The sequence below is a fragment of the Athene cunicularia genome (assembly GCF_003259725.1).
Source record: "Athene cunicularia isolate RWA chromosome 17 unlocalized genomic scaffold, athCun1 chr17_part1, whole genome shotgun sequence".
NCBI lineage: Eukaryota > Metazoa > Chordata > Aves > Strigiformes > Strigidae > Athene > Athene cunicularia.
Window position 1 is genome coordinate 10,631,208 of NW_020799122.1, and position 16,353 is coordinate 10,647,560.

At 52.7% G+C, this 16,353-nt stretch overlaps 2 protein-coding genes across 2 annotated transcripts in view; both read right to left on the reverse strand.

Moving 5' to 3' along the window:
• Window positions 1-5,808, reverse strand: part of TOR4A (torsin family 4 member A) — a 15,706-nt gene extending 9,898 nt beyond the window's left edge. Inside the window, exon 1 of the mRNA XM_026860124.1 lies at window positions 3,896-5,808. The gene's annotated coding sequence lies outside the window, so the exon portion shown is untranslated. The remainder of the gene's footprint in view (window positions 1-3,895) is intronic.
• A 98-nt stretch (window positions 5,809-5,906) lies between these two features.
• On the reverse strand, window positions 5,907-16,315 carry ANAPC2 (anaphase promoting complex subunit 2). The gene is made up of 12 exons (XM_026860121.1): window positions 15,642-16,315; window positions 14,990-15,122; window positions 12,533-12,707; window positions 12,266-12,385; window positions 11,197-11,314; window positions 10,934-11,115; window positions 10,642-10,783; window positions 9,155-9,230; window positions 8,394-8,597; window positions 7,585-7,714; window positions 7,058-7,293; window positions 5,907-6,378 (listed from the first exon to the last, which is right to left on the reverse strand). Exons 1-12 carry the CDS (start codon window positions 16,154-16,156, stop codon window positions 6,166-6,168), a joined length of 2,244 nt encoding a protein of 747 aa, XP_026715922.1. The 5' UTR covers window positions 16,157-16,315; the 3' UTR covers window positions 5,907-6,165.
• Between the last annotated feature and the right edge of the window lie 38 nt (window positions 16,316-16,353).

Sequence of the window (16,353 nt, forward strand, 5' to 3'; positions counted from 1 at the left end):
AGAGGAGGCTGAGGGGAGACCTCCTGGCCCTCGGCAACTCCCTGCCAGGAGGGGGCAGAGAGGGGGGATGAGTCTCTGGAGCCAAGGAGCCAGCGCCAGGCCCCGAGGGAATGGCCTCAAGCTGCCCAGGGCAGGGTCAGGCTGGCTCTGAGGAAGGATTTCTGTGCAGAAGGGGCTGTTGGGCGTTGGAATGGGCTGCCCAGGGCAGGGGGGGAGTCCCCGGGATCCCTGGGGGGGTTGAAGAGTCGGGCTGAGCCAGCGCTGAGGGATCTGGGGGAGTTGGGAACGTTTGGGAACGGTTCATGGTTGGGCTGGAGGAGCTGCAAGGGCTTTTCCAACCGAGATGATTCTGGGATTCTGTGACCCTAGGGAGAGGACACATATGCAGGCAGCGGGGCAAAATGCAATTACGGGGGGCTGTATGTGGGGGGCAAGGCAATGTGGTGGGGGTTGCATGGGGGGCAGTGCAATGGGGGGCTACGTGCAGGTGTGGGGGGAGTACATTGGGGGAAGCCCATGTGCAATGGGGAGGGCTGTACACAGGGAGGGGCTGTGCGAGGGGGGGGCACGTGTGGGCATCAGGGCAGGGCAATGGGGGAGCCCTGGTGGGGGGAGGCATTGCACTGGGGTGACCACGTGTGAGCAGAGCAGCGGTGGGGGGCAGGGGGCATGCCTGTGCACTGTGGGGGCTGTACACATGCAGTGGGGCAGTGCAAGGGGGTGGGGGCCATATGCATGCAGGGTAGGAGGGGTGTGCATTGGGGCCCCCCCAACCCCAGTCACCCCCTCCCCTTGGGGCCACGAGCCCTGTGCCCAGGACGGGCCCCCCCAGCCAGGCCCCACGCAGGAAGGAAACAGTGGCTGGGCCGGGAGCGGGTGCCACGGCCCTTCCTGCAGAGCCACCAATGCAAATCCTGCACAAACACGGTGCTGCCCCGCCATGGGGCACCCGAGGGAAAAGGGTAAGAAAGGCCCAGCGACGGGGAGGCAGTGACCTCTGAGCCGAGATTTTGGTACCAGTCACTGACTGGTACCCACGGATTTAGGTGATGGGCACACCCTCAGTTTTGACACCCACCAGAAAAACATCACCAGAAGTTGGGGCAGCTGCATGGTCCCTTGTTGCTGGGCACTGACTTCAACAACAATTTTCGTTTTTTCCTCCATTTTTTGGTAGGTAGCCTGCTTAGCCAAAACACCTCCAGGGCCGATTAGTAGCAGCTGCATCCCAGCCATATGCAAACACCCCTGGCCCCTCTGCTCCCTTCAGAAGCCAGAATAAGGCAACTGACCCCCTGGGGCTGGCAGATCCCTTTGGGGAGGCTCTGGGTGCCCAGACCCCAGAATGGGTCCAGGGTGAGCCCCAGGGCAACCCCAGGACAGAGAGTATGGGGGGTATGACCCCCAGCACTGGTTGTGCCCATAGAAACTGCAAAAAAAGGAGGAAATCTGTCAAAAAAGAAGCTAAAGGCAGCTAAAAAGGTCACAGGCTTGGAGCCACCAGGAAAATGGTCGTACAGATCTATGCCCCATGGTTGCAAAGCCCAGAGCAGGCAGGGAGCAGGCAGGGAGCCCCAAAACTAGAAGTGAGTGTCTGCAAGTGGAGAAGGGGAAACGGTGCTGGCGTGGGGATACAGAAACCCCCAAGCAGCCTTGTGGGCCCTGACCTTGGAGCTGGCCCCTCCTGCAGCCCCAAAAAGGGAAGAACAGAGGCATATAATAGAATAATCTGATCCATAGTGGGCAGCAGCTCCCTTGTCGTGGGGCTGCCCATGCAGCAGCCAGCAGCCCCTGGCAGCCATCGCCCACAGGACCCAGCCCCACAGGGTCATTTCCAGTCCTTTTTCCGAGCATTGAGCTGCCCTTTTTGCAGCGTGTCCACCCACCTCCCCGCTCCACATTCGCATCAGCAATGGCTTGGGCTGTTGGATGAGGTTTTTTTCCTTTTATATCACCCACCTTGTGTTGATCTGCCCCGAATTTCTGCGGCTGCTCCAGCCCCTTGCTCCCACAGGGTCCCTCCGCATCATCAGCCCTCCTGCATCCCAAAGCGGGTGTATCCGCAAGGAGCAAAACAGCAGCAAGGTCAGTGTAAAACCAGGAGCAGATCAGTGACTCCCTGGGCAGGATGTGGTCCTAGCGCCGTTGAGCTGGATCCTGTGCTCTTCCCAATCTCCTTCTTAGCAAAAATTTCCAACCTTCGTAAGCAGCTCTGCTTTAACACATCCTAAATAACCCAAACAGTTTATCTGTGGGCCGAGGAACGTCCCCTGTAGGAACGCCGCATCCTGCTTGGGTTATCGTGGCCCTTCTAAACAGTTTATAAATAGACCAAGGTAAATGAGGACTATGACTCTTTTTGAAGGAAAGCAAGGATTTTTATCTAATTTCTTTTTCTAAAGCCATTCAAGGAATGCTGGTCCAGATGATCGCTCCTCAAACCCAATTTAAATTCGCTGCTTCTTTCTCCTCCAGCTGAGCTCCATCCCTACCTCACTAAAACAATTTTAAAAAGGAAAAAAACAAAGAAAAGTAGGTTTGGCAGCTTCACCCCCTCACATGCCAGCCTTGGTGGCAGCACGAGGCTGCCAGAAAGGTCATGGTCACACCACAGGGCACCGGCCGGGCTCAGCGCCGGGGGGGACAGTGGGGTGGGTGCCGGGGCTGGTGCTGGGAGAGGGTAGGGAGCAGCCACCCGTGCTGCTGTGCCTGGGAGGCTTCAGGGTCACACTGCTTTTTAAAGTGGAAAATTGGGGGGAAAATATGGAAAATTTGGGAAAATAATTTGGAAAAGATGGGAGATCAGCAAGTGCCCAGAGCCGTTCCTCCTGCAGCGGGCAGAACAGCCCCTCCGCAGCGCCCTGCCAGTGCGTGAGTATCAACTCATTTCACAAGTGGTGATCGGAGAAAATCACTGTGACACCTTCCTGTGTAAAGGAGCGTGCACAGAAAGGGTTTACATCACTCAGCAAGGGTGTCTGTAAAATCTAAAGCAACTGAAGCCATTCCCAAACATCTAAGTAAAGAAACAGGACTTTATGTGCATTTTCAAGCTATATTTTTTTTTTCTTTCGTTCCTTTAAAAGTGGAAGTGATTTGCAAAAGCAAGGGACCCTTCACCTCGGCCAGGAAATGCAGCTCCAGCCTGAAGCAATGTGGCTGCATGGCAAATGGTGCAGGGAAGAGCCCAAAGCCCTTTCTTTCCCTCCAGCTTCTTCCATTCAGGCTGAAAAACTGCATTTCCAGCTTGTTTCAATTAATTTTTAGACTTTTACATTCCATAAAAGCTGAAGCACTCATTAAACCAGTTTTTCCTATTGTAACACTTTGAAACAACCACACTGCAGCTCAGCAGTGGCTCTGGCTGAGCCGTGCCGGGACCTCCCACAGAGAGAGAAGCGATTCCGGGTCCCCGCCAGCTCAGGATGGACAAACTCATCACACCCCACGGGTCTATCCCATGGGGCAGCATCAAGGCAGCTGGGAAAAGTCAGGGCAGGAAAGATGCTCATGCTGTGCCCTGCCCTGACCTCCACAGCACCGTGGGGCTTCAGGCACGGCAGTGAGGGCTGGATGCAGCCCTCATCTCATCCCGGGGACGGGGTACGTCTAGGGCATGCTTGCACCCACAGCACCCTGCCTTGGGGGTGAGGAAGCACCGCGGGAGGAATATATCTACCTGCACCCATACATAGATCAATATTTTTAGCATCTATACATTTTTTTTCATCTCTAAGCAAAGCAGAACCAGCCGGGGTGCTGGAGTCACGTTCCCTGTTGCAGCAGCCGGCCCCAGCTCCATTGGTGGCCAGGGACAGCCCTGGCTGCCAGCAGCCCCGCTGCAAAGCTGGCGGTTTCTTTGATCTCAAAAGATCAAAAAGAGACATTTCCTCACCCTGTCGCAGCCACAGGGCGCCCAGACGTCCCATGGTCAGCCACAAAGCACAGAGCGGGACGTGCCGTGGAACAGCCCAGGCCCCCGTGCCCGACAGACGCTGCCCCCGCAGCCGCCCACCTTTCCAGATGATTCCCTGTGCTCGGTTTTCTTTCCTGAAAAATAAAACTAAACTACATAAGAGAAGCTGTGTAACGCAGCCCTGGGGCTCTGCACCTGCAGCACATACAGGAGAGGTATCCTCCAGGGACGTCCACACAACCTGCACCCAACTTGTTCCCCTTCACCCTCCCAGGGCATTTGGGTTTTGGATCGAGCTCAGGCACTTGTGGTCTGGTTTGATTTATTCAGTGGCACATCAGCTGAGCAAGAGCTGAGCAAGGGCACGAGCTGAGCAGCCTTTGGGGGAACGTGGAGAAGTTCCCAGGAGGTGTTTTCTGCAAGGGAAAACCCACCAGGACCTGGTGCAGGAGCACTCAGCAAGCAGCAGAGACCTCGGCCTGGGGTTAAACAAGCTGTGGTTCAGCAAGATTGTGTGTCTCATGTCCTCGACATGTGGGTCCCAGGAGTGGCTCCCAGGGATGTCCCCAGCCACATCCTATGCTGGGCACAGTGATGACGAGGCCAGTGCCATGTCCCGCCCAACCTCAAACAACAACAGATCCAGCCACGGGTCCTACCAGGGTCTGGTGGGGATCCTCACACATTTGGCCATGGATTTCCCTGCCCTGCCTGCTGTGATTCAGGATTAGCTGCTGTTCATTTTTCTTGGCTTTACCTGGAGTAATATTCCACACGTTCATGGATCAGGGGTTATTTAGTTATTGCCAGAGTCCCTGCAGCACAAGGAACATTTTAAGCTTCACAACAGAACACGCCAACCAGCTCTTAGTGCCACACCACCACCAGCCTGGAGTAAAGTGCCACGGGGAAACAAGAACATGTGCTCTCACCCATAGAGGAAAAAAAGTAAATGTGCACAAGGAGGAAGCGAGCACTGTGCTCCACTGCCTGCAGCTTCACGAAGGATGGCCACAGTGTGGGACTTCTGGGCCTTTGGGCACTAAAAAACAAGGTTCAGTGTTAAATAGAGGTTGTTTTTGGTGTTCCACAAGTCTCTTGTGCACCCGGATCCACAGCCAGGGTTGCTCCGGTGTTTTATGTGTGGCACTTCGGTGTCCTCAGTTCTAGCTGCCACAGTGCCCCTGGGCTGGGATAGACACAGCAGAGGAGGGGAAAGACTCCATGCACTGTGGAAACTCATTCTTTGCTTCTCAGAAAGCAAATTTTTAGTATAAGCCAGATTTCCCCAGCATATTCCTCCTGATGAACAAAACCTAGCCAGAAAGCAGGACTGAGGAAGCCTGAATGTTATTAAGTGGAGAGGGAATACAATCCTGAAACCCACTGCTTGATACCCAGGTTGGGGGCACGATGTTTCACCAATGGAGCTCAGGGATTATCCCAACTGCCACACTGACCTCTGAACTCTGAAGCACACCAGGACGATGCGCCCTCGAGAGCAGCAGCCAGGGAGCTGGAAGGGAGATGTGTATTTGTGCTGGAGTAAAGCAAACCCACCAGTGCCCAGATAATCCACTTATCCTCCAGGACTTGCCCTGAAGAACTGCTATGTCTCATCCATCTAACGCACTCTTCATCCCACAACAGAATTATTCCACACAATTTAGGAGTCCCAAACAAGGGTAAGCAGACCCTGGAGTCTTCCTCCCACATGAGCCAAAGGAGACAGTGTGAACACTTGCTTTTGCGTAGGGTCTTGCTCATCACAGCCAGCTGCAAGACATGCTTCAGCCACACAGAGAGACCCAGAGAGCAACTGGAGCTAACAGCCCCCCCGCCCAAAACCTCTTGGGCTACAGATGGAGACCCAACAGAAGGGAGACAGTGCCTGGCAGATTAGGGAGTTTCCTGCCTGCCCTTTCAGCATGGGAAGGTTGATGCCAAGAGTGCTCTGCCGAGGGGAAAGAAAGGAGTTGGTACCATCTGAAAAAATGAGACTGCTGTTTTTTATTAACCAGTGAAGTGGGCCCAAACACTCACATGTGAGAGGAAAAGCAATGGGGGAAGCAGACCCAAGCATAGCCCAGGCTGCTGCTGAGCTGCCTTCATGTGGAAAAGGACATCCTTTTGGGGAAGGGGGCACAGCAAACCCCCAGGGCAGAGAAATACCCAGCAGGATGAGGGGAGCTGGGTGGCACTCAGGAGCTGAGCACAGGCACGGAGAGGAAAGCAGGGATGCTCACAGTCTAGTTGCAGTTCTTGGGCAGGCGATAGACACCTCCGGAGTAGATGAGTTGCTGGTCCCGGACCTTTTTCTGAAGAAAACCCTGCAGCTCTTGTATATCGATTTCTGTCACCACTGGGCCCGTCATCACAAACATCTTCAGCATGCTGTGAATCCTCTCCAAGGACAGGCTCTCGAGGTTGGTCAGCATAGCCTGGATGTATGTCCAGAATAGCTGTGGAGGGGGACACGTAAGCAACAGTAAACCACACTGACAACTATACCATGAAGAAAAGGGGTGCCTTAGCATCCTGCACCTCAAAAGAGGAGCAGGGCTGTGGCTGGCAGCAAGTTCTGTGCTCAGCCATGAGGCAATACCCAAGAACAGCATCAGGTGTTGGGACACACAGCTAGAAAGAAGGATTTGACGTGCAGTACATGCATGACCCTCAGTGGATAAACACCAGTATGACACCTCCGTGTTGCAACAGTGGCACAACACACACACAACATGACACATGGGTAGGAAAAGCACTGGAAGTGACCAGGAACCACAACCCAGAGAAGGCAAAGGTCTAGCTGCTTGCGTGAATCCAAGTTATGATTACTTTCAGTTATGAAATCACGTCTCAGACTTTCTCTTTTCAGACTGAAAAACAGATTTAGAGATGTCCAAATGGTTGCCTGGCTCAGCAGCCCGGTACTTTTCTGGAGGGATGGCTGCAATTCAGCACCTGCACCAGTGAGCATTAATCAAGAGATATCCACTGCAGAAAACTCTCATGTTGTGGAAAACGCAAATCCAAAGTTCAAATTGAATCCGTCACCTTAATGAGATACCCCAAAACCAAAAGCACGGGGTGTTTGCATTGTCCTGTCAGCTTCGCAAGCAGCCAAGACACACAGATGGGTACCTGCAGCTCTTCCTCTTTCTGGTCAGCCTGCGATGCCATGGCAGAGTCCCCTTCCTCATCGCTGTCTATCAGAACGACCTTCTCCACCTGATCCTTCTGCTCCTCCTCAATCACGGTGAAGGTGCCTTGGGGCTCTTCCCGAAGAACCCCCTGCTGCAGCCACAGTGTCATCTTCCGCTTCAGCGATGTCACAGGCACCTTCAGCACTTCGCTCAGCTCCGTCAGTGTCCACGTACCTGCAGAGAGGGCGGGAATGGGAGCACGGCGCAGGACACCCACCTGCCTCCGCGCCTGGGAGCGAGCAGCCATGCGCAGCACCTGCCCGAAAGCAGCCCGGGTGCTGAGCTGCGGCCCCACTGGGTGCTGTCTCCTACCAGAGCTGGCTGAGAACCAAGCCCAGAGAGCGGGGTCTTGGTCCTGCTGCCAGAGCTCTCAGAGCCTTCAGGCACCCGAGGGCCACAGCCCTCCCACCCGCCCATGGGAAGGGCACAGACACGGGTGGTTAACGCCCAGTCTCTGCCACTCACTCTTGGTCTGGAAGTGCAGGATGATGGCAGCATGCACGGGAGAGACTGACAGGGAGAGGGTGCGATCTGCTAGCTCCACCTCCAAGCTCACCAGGCCCAGGTGGTACTTCCAGTTCAGGGTCCTCATGGCCTGGAAAAGGGAGAAGCAGCCGCTCACAGCAGATCTTTTACCAGGAACCACTAAGTGCTGCACTACTGTAAATGTCCCTCTACCACGAGGGCCAGCTGCAGTCACAGAACCCCAAAATCAGCTCAGTTGGAAAAGCCCTTGAAGTTCCTCCAGCCCACCCACAAACCTTACCCTGACCGTTCCCAACTCCATCAGATCCCTCAACGCTGGCTCAGCCCGACTCTTCAACCCCTCCAGGGATGGGGACTCCCCCCCTGCCCTGGGCAGCCCATTCCAACACCCAACAGCCCCTTCTGCACAGAAATCCTTCCTCAGAGCCAGCCTGACCCTGCCCTGGGCAGCTTGAGGCCATTCCCTCTGGGCCTGGCGCTGGGTCCTTGGCTCAAGAGACTCATCCTCCCTCTCTGCACCTTCCTTTCAGGGAGCTGTCTCCCCTCAGCCTCCTCTTTCCTGACTGCAATCACAGTGATGACCCAGGCACCCCATACAGAGACAAACCCTTCTTTTGGCAATAACTAGCACAGCTTCTAACCCCGATTCAAAGCTGAAGGACTTGGGGATTCCACCATAACAGTGTGGTGTAGTAGCAACTAAAATTTAAGGCATGTTAAAAACCATTGCTATGTAACAAAGTCTGAACAGCATACATATTTTTTAAGGATGGTTAAGGTTGTCTCACCTTTAATTTTTCATACTTCTTGGAATAGGCTTCCATGGCTTCCTTCACCTGCTCTGGAAGCTCTAGCTTCTCCTCTTTCAGTGGTGGCCAGAACTCACTTGATAGGATAACGGCAACGAGGCTGAATGGTGGCCTCTCCTCCTCTGGGAGCTTCTCTTCCTCATCACGAATGTTGGCATTAATGCGTCGCGAGTCAGCCATATCCTGGAAAAAGCAGAGGAATCTAAAGTAGCTCCTTCTCTTCCAAGTCAGAGCCAACTCTTAGTAAAGGAGAAGCTTAAACTGTCTAGTGCTTTCTCCAAATGATGATGATGTTGGTGACACTGGAAAGTCTTCTACATACTCAGAAACATTTGTGGGGAGGTTGAGGAAGAACTTAAAGCTCAACACTAGCCTATATTGGAGTCCCTCCAAGACTGTGTTCTTCCCACAGTGCTCCAAGTGAATTAAAGTCCAGAGATCCAACCCTAGAGGTGCTGGAAGAGGCCAGCTCTTCAGTGCCAGAATACTGCACTGCAGGAAAGGCAGGTGAGGCAACAGCACCAGAGCAACCATCCCCCAGCATCAACAACCCGACCCGCAGGGCTTAAAGTACAGACAGGATTTTGAAGGCAGTTTTGCCTGTCACAAATCAGCGTCCTCACTGGCATTTTGGGAATCCCACTTTCCTAAAAGACCCTTTTTGGGTCACTCCTCAAGTCCCTCCCCTTCCCCAGTGAGCTCAAACACCCTGGACTTGAATTTAATAAAAAAAAAGTTACTTTTAACATGACTTCACAATAGTGCATCTGAGCTTCACCAAACCGCAGCTTCAGCAGCTCCACGTTGCGGATTTCCCTGATAAAGAGAAACAACAGCTCAGACACAGCTCCCTCGGACAGAGCAGCCTGGCTTGACCTCCACCCCTCGCAACTCAGCCAAAAAAGGAATCCCTGGCACAAGGGTGCTTGCTCCTCCTACGAAGCCTTGCAAGGTGCATTATCTGAACAGGACACTTCTTGGCATTTAAGTGAGGAACAGTCACTTCCTCTGTGGGCCTCTGAAGGGGCCCCACCCTTTTCATTTGGACGAGCACAGCACGGAGCCATCCCCCTCGACAGCACAGTGCGCCCTCAGCACTCGGCCAGCCACTTGCCTGAGACTGCCCGTCCCAGACGTGGCTCACACTGGCTACGTTTCACAGAAAGGAAAACCACCGCAACTGTTGAATCAAGAGATGTAGCTGGGTTGCAAATGAGGTTTCCTGATGCTTCATCCCTTTTTCTTACTTTCACACTTTCTGCTGATCCTAAGCAGCCTGTGCAGGTTGTGAGGGTCACCAGAACACATGGGATGGAGCTAAGAGGGTATTGGTGCCTCCAATTTCCTACATGCTGCCCTATTAGTGCAAGCCCAGGGCAGGACTGTGTGGGAAGCAGCCCAAGAAGAGGTGAGTGCATGAAATTCTAGATGAAAACCCAAAGCTGCAGAGAAAATGGCCAAAACCACTCCTGGCTCCAGAAGCAGACATTCATAGGACCAAGTCTGAAGTGCACCTTTATCAGGTGATTCTACCATGGAAAATTCCTGGCTGAACATGAGCCAGCAGTGTGGCCAGGTGGTCAAGAAGGCCAATGGCATCCTGGATTGTGTCAGCAATAGCATGGCCAGCAGGGACAGGGAAGGGATCTGACCCCTGTACTCGGCACTGCTGAGGCCACCCCTCGATTCCTGTGTTCAGTTTTGGGCCCCTCACCCCAAAAAGGCCATTGAGTGACTCGAGCATGTCCAGAGAAGGGCAACGGAGCTGGTGCGGGGTCTGGAGCACAGGTCTGATGGGGAGCTGCTGAGGGAACTGGGGGGGTTTAGTCTGAAGAAGAGGAGGCTGAGGGGAGACCTCCTGGCCCTCTACAGCTCCCTGACAGGAGGGTGCAGAGAGGGGGGATGAGTCTCTTGAGCCAAGGAACAAGTGCCAGGACAAGAGGGAATGGCCTCAAGCTGCCCAGGGCAGGGTCAGGCTGGCTCTGAGGAAGGATTTCTGTGCAGAAGGGGCTGTTGGGCGTTGGAATGGGCTGCCCAGGGCAGGGGGGGAGTCCTCATCCCTGGAGGGGTTGAAGAGTCGGGCTGACCCAGCGCTGAGGGATCTGGTGGAGTTGGGAACAGTCAGGGTGAGGTTCATGGTTGGGCTGGAGGAGCTTCAAGGGCTTTTCCAACCTAGATGATTCTGTGATTCTGTGGAAAGGCCTGGGGTGGGGTGTTTGAACCTCACCTCTCAGCACTGTAGTTGAACTGATGTAGTAGGCGGTCAGCCAAAAGTGTGCGGTATTCGTTGATAAACAGGTCCTTGCTGCCATAGATGCTCACCAGCAGGCTGATGATGTCTGAGGACCGACGCTTGGAACTTGATTTTCCTAGTGAAATCCAGCAGACAACAGTGTGAGACTAACAGAGACCTGCCGCAGCCCAGCTCAGCTCTGGAGGCCGAGGAGATGAGCCACTCAGGACTACACCCCACCAGGGAAAACTGCAGGCTGCCAGGACTTCTGGTCCTGGCATCTAACCTGGATCTGCATCAACTGGGTCAGGAACCCAGTCCCCTGGTTCAGAAATGTCATCGTCACTCTCCTGGCCGTTCTCCAGGGTCACTGGGTCAGCTTTTGAGAGCTCGTTTGCAAGATCACCAGAGCCCTCAGCATCCCCTGTGAGACCAGCCACAATCTGCCGCACGGTGTCTTCCCGAGTCCTGCCAACAGGCAAGAGTAACAGCAAGTGGAAGGAAGAGGAGGGAAAGGGGATGCTTATGACCACCCTGCAAGCCTCCTACCTCAGATACTTCCTGATGGGCTCACAGGCAACTTCCAGGATAACCATAGAGGGGTCAAGCTCCCGCAAGGCCTTGATGGCCGAGATATACAGAGTGATGATGTCGGATGTGTTGACTCCTAGAGGAGAGGGGCAGAGGCAGTCAGAGGACCAGAGCACAGACTGAGGGCTTTAAAGCAAGGAGCCTGGCCACTCCGACCCCTCTATCTATGGAGTCGGAGATGAAGGGCTTGCTGCCCTGCTGCCCCAGCCAAAGGGAGAGATCAGATCTGTTTGTCTGAGAAACCAGTTCCAACCATGAACACAGGCTCAGAGACTACTATAAGCCAGGTGAGCCCAGATTTCGCTTCAGGAGCTCAGAATACACATAGCAGAGAAGCCTTTTACTCACCCGGACCAAAGCTAAACTTCCAGGTCAGCTTCTCACCATACTGCAGAAATGAGGCAGGAAGGGGCTGGGATATAATCAGCTACTGCTGCCCACACACACTCCAACACAGAGAGCACGTGATGTGCAGAGCCTGGTCGCCTCTCACTCTTTTAAACACAAAATCAGGTGATGGCTCCCAGTAGATCCCCACTAATGCCCAGGATCACAGAACCCTAAAATCATCTCAGTTGGAAAAGCTCCTGAAGCTCCTCCAGTCCAACCATGAACCTCACCCTGACCATTCCCAACTCCACCAGATCCCTCAGCACTGGGTCAACCCGACTCTTCAACCCCTCCAGGGATGGGGACTCCCCCCCTGCCCTGGGCAGCCCATTACAACGCCCAACAGCCCCTTCTGCAAAGAAATCCTTCCTCAGAGCCAGCCTGACCCTGCCCTGGGCAGCTTGAGGCCATTCCCTCTTGGCCTGGTGCTTGTTCTTTGGCTCAAGAGACTAATCCCCCCTCTCTGCACCCTCCTGGCAGGGAGTTGCAGAGGGCCAGGTTTCCCCTCAGCCTCCTCTTCTCCAGACTAAAGACCCCCAGTTCCCTCAGCTGCTCCTCATCAGACCTGTGCTCCAGACCCTGCACCAGCTTTGTTGCCCGTACAGTGTTATGACATAGGCAGGGATGTAAAACCCACCAGGATGCAGAAGTCGCATTTCCAGAGCACTTTTCAAGGAGCTGAGCAGCTGCTGCCTCTGATTAGTCCTTTCCAGGCAGAACTTGAGGTCCTCCACAGCAGGCTTCGATTCTGGGAAATCTAGAAACCAAGGAGGGATTAGAAACAGTGCCATGCTCTGTGGGAAGGCAAGAGAAGACAGCATGGCATGTCAGGAGATGGAAACAGATCTATCATTCATCCAATCCACATCCAAGAGTGAAAGAATGCTGAACGGGTCACACCTACCTCGAATAATGCTGAAGAGCTCTTCGATGCGCATGCTGGCATAGATGCGGTAGAAGAACCTTTGGACGTGGCACCGCCAGCGCTTCAAGGTGCCGCTGGCTTCTGGAGAGGAGCGTGCCAAGGGACCATCTTGCAGAAAAACCCTGCTGAGCCAGCCTATCACCTTCTCAATCCACTGCACAGAGAGGGAGAGCACAGAGAAGGTGAACACCACAGCTGGACGCGCAACCACCTCCCACACTTCCCCCATCAGCAGGCAGCTACCACAGCAAGCAGAAACGAGCAGCTATGCAAGGACAGCACTACCCCCAGCTGCTCTTCAAATGCACCCTGGCCTGGTCATAGCCGGGGACAGCCTAGCTGAAAGACTATGAACTTGAAAGATACAGGATATAGACTACGCAGATGTGTACGAGAAGATAAGGGCTGACTTGAGGACTGTAAATAGACACTGGGCTCCAAAAAGGATAAGGTATATTAAAAAATGTGCAGACTCATCTATTCTTGCAAATTCAATTCCATTCTATACTTGCAGAACTATTATTTTTATGAGAATATGAGCAAATTGTCCATCACACCATCCTCGGCTCAAAATTTCTGATTCCTGAAATCAGTGAAGAGCAAGCAAGCCACCCCAAGGACTCACAGACATACCAACTAATCTCACGCATTTGAAACCAAGACCCCAAAAACCAGCCTAGTCACTGAAGAAAATAAAAGCCTGAACAGAGAGTATCAGAAGGTTAATTTTTTTATATTTGACATTGAGTTTTCTGCAGAGAAATGTGTAACTGTCAAACTTCAAATGCACCCAACTACAATATCCAGGTATTAAAAAGAAATGCTTTTTAAAAATTTTATTTTTCCTGTAAGGTAGCAAACGTGTAGCACTTCCTGGGATAGTATTTGAGTACTAATAGCTAGTAAATATTAAACTTTTTTGATAACTGGGTTTGGACAGCCTGAAACAAAAATGCTACGTACAGATCTGGTTTGATTATGTTAATTTTTAATAATCTACTCAACTGAAGGAATGTACAAGTTCTGCTAATTACAAGGCAGGACAAACCTGACAACTACAGAATGCCTGGGCATCGATCTGGGCAAAACTGTGGAAAAGCTGATAAAGAATTGTCCTAAAGAACAAAAGGAAAAGACCGTAACTGATGCAAAGCAACTCAGTTTTGGAGTACAGTTATCACCAAACTAACCCATTCTTCCCCAGGGGTTTATCTTCCCTGCGTGCTCCTGCTATAGTTTGATTAGTGACCAACACTCCACACTGCTGCTGATGTGTCTGAAAAGGGGGTTTGCTGTCAGCACTTGGTACTTTTACCAAGCTGTTTCTCAAACTTCTCCTATTTTACTTTTAGCTTGCCAGGCTTCTGTTTTTTTTTTTTTTTTTTTTTTGAAATATCTTCCCAATTTGGATACCAGTTCTACCTTTTTTTCTTTTTTTAAAACCATCTCTTCCTAAATCTGCAATGTTCCAATACTCTGTGGCCAAACACACTGATGTTTCTGGAGAGGTGGGAGCAAGGGGACCTTTGGCAAGGTCTGACAAGCGGAATGCAGTTGCATTTTCTCCAGTGACCTTAAAATGCCCTTAAACAATCTCCAGGTCATCCAAAAGCATTTCACACTAGGTCAAATAAAGAAAGTGTTGCACAGCAACTAAAGGGAAGTAAATATAAAATGACTGCCAATGTTTGCAGATGACAAAAATGGCCAGCATGGCAAACATCAAGGAAACCATAGAGAGCGGTCTGGTTTGCATGGCAACCTGGCTTCACGCATTGTTCTTCAACACAGGCAAAGGCAAGGTCACACATCGAGGAACAAAGAGTGCAAGACAAGCCTCAAAGCCAGGACTGTATCCCAGAACAGCCATAACCCGGAGAAGAATTTTATTTTATGGTCATACTGAGTAAACAGCCCAACACAAACTCAGTTTAAGGTAGCAACAAAACAACTGGGTGGTTCCAAGGAAGGATTTTAATTCTGCGTGGCCCACTGGTGAGATAGTACCAGAGTACAATGTCCCATCCTCACTTCCTATTTTAAGGGGTGCTGAAAAATTGGAAAGAGGACAGCAAACAGCCACACAAATTCTAATTACAGGCCCACCTCACACAAGGAGGGTCCTCTGCAGGCTAGGCAGCACTACCTGTTCTTTTAGTTTTTAAAACAGAACCACAGAAATTCCCTCACTACCAGGGACATCTCCAGGTGAAATACAGTGGTCCGTTAGGCACAGGCCAGAGCAAACCTTCCCCTCTTGAATAAATCAAAATGGCATGTTTTAACCACCTCTTCTGCCAGGGATGGTGGGAGTCATAACCCCGGACCAGGTGTTTTCAGGTGGAATCTGCTTTTAGCCTGAGCTGCTAAACCAGTAAGAGGAGCAGCTGCACATCTCCAAAGGAAGGGCCCTTGCTGCCCGCATACCTTCCTTACCTCCTGGAACTCATTCAGGAAGGAGTGCTCGTATTCCCCCCTGCATCTTTGCTCCATCCTCTCCTCGATCATGCGGTGCAAGATGGTGGTGACAGCATCGGCGCTCACTCTCTCCAGCAAATTCAGCCGGCGGCTACAGACACAGGCAGTGACCGATTCAGAGAGTACAAAGGTACAAGCAAATAAAGAAAACCTAACTAGCTGAAGGCACCTTCCTCCCCATATGCTCCACAGATACAGGTCTAATTCTTACTTTAAGTGCTCTGATAGCCCACATAGATGCACTACATATACAACACATGACACTACTGCTATCCCATCTTCCTTAGAAACATTATTTTCTAGCCATCAAAAGCTTTTCCATTTAGAAGAGTTTGCTTCTTTGAGAACAGAAGGCCTTAGAGCAAGAGGCAGATAGATATTCTTATATCCAGAGAGAGGAACTGTCTGTCTATAGATCTGTTCTAGTTCAACCACCAGTTGGGAACCAGCTGCAGAAACCCTGTGTCAGGTTCTTTACCTGGTACCACGATACAGCCTGACCTCAAGGGTAACTCCTCCTGTTTTCAGATATCAAGAAAACCTGCTGCTGCTCCCCATCCGGACCATCTGCTTGTTCTGAGTGACAGCCACTGCCCGGTAACCTACGTACAGAATGTCATTGAGCTGCTGAAACTGCTCCATGGCTTTGGGGCACCAGCACTGCTCTCTCCTGCTGCTGCAGCCTGCGCACAGCGGGCTCTCTCCTCCGCCCTCCTCCGTGTCGCTCTCCTGCTCGGTCTCGCTCATGCTGCTCTCGCCCTCGTTGGTTCCATCTTCTCCTTTCTTCCACTGCCGCATGTATATCCTGAAAGTGCGGCTGTAGAACTGCTGGATCATCTCCTGGAAGGATTTGGTAGTGGAGAAGAAGAGGATAGCTTTGAACATGGTGTAGACCTTCTCCTGCAGCATCTGAGCGCCTGTCCCCAGGAGCAAGCCCGCCCTGGTCCAGCGCTCCAGCAGCTCCAGGCTGTTCAGGTAGGGGTCCAGGCGGCACTTGAGAAGGCAGAAGGCGTCCAGGAGGAGCGAGGAGCACTGGGGCTCCTCGGCCGTGTTTTCATACTGGCCGATGCAGTTCCAGAACTCGGGACCTATATTTGCCTGAAGGTCCGTCTGCAGCACCTCCATGAACCACTCCTCCACCACCGAGTGCAAGTCGTAACAGCGCAGCACGTCCAGGGCTGCCCGCAGGTCGCCATCCTCCAGCGGCCCCGCGGCGTCCGGCCTCGGCGCTGCCTGAGGAGCGGAGGGGACACCGGGTCAAGCGCAGGCACCGACCGCTCGGGGCCCTGCGGCAGGAGAGACCGCGAGGCGCCCCAAGGCGC

What these genes read in the sequence shown, in the direction of transcription:
- ANAPC2 (XM_026860121.1), bottom strand. Translation starts at nt 16,156, where the DNA reads ATGGAGGTGCTGCAGACGGACCTTCAGGCAAATATAGGTCCCGAGTTC. An exon ending in GCTCTTCAGCATTATTCGAG is followed by an intron (nt 12,386 to 12,532) that starts GTAGGTGTGACC and finishes CTTGGTTTCTAG; the next exon opens with ATTTCCCAGAATCGAAGCCT. An exon ending in AATGCGACTTCTGCATCCTG is followed by an intron (nt 11,315 to 12,265) that starts GTGGGTTTTACA and finishes CCTCTCCTCTAG; the next exon opens with GAGTCAACACATCCGACATC.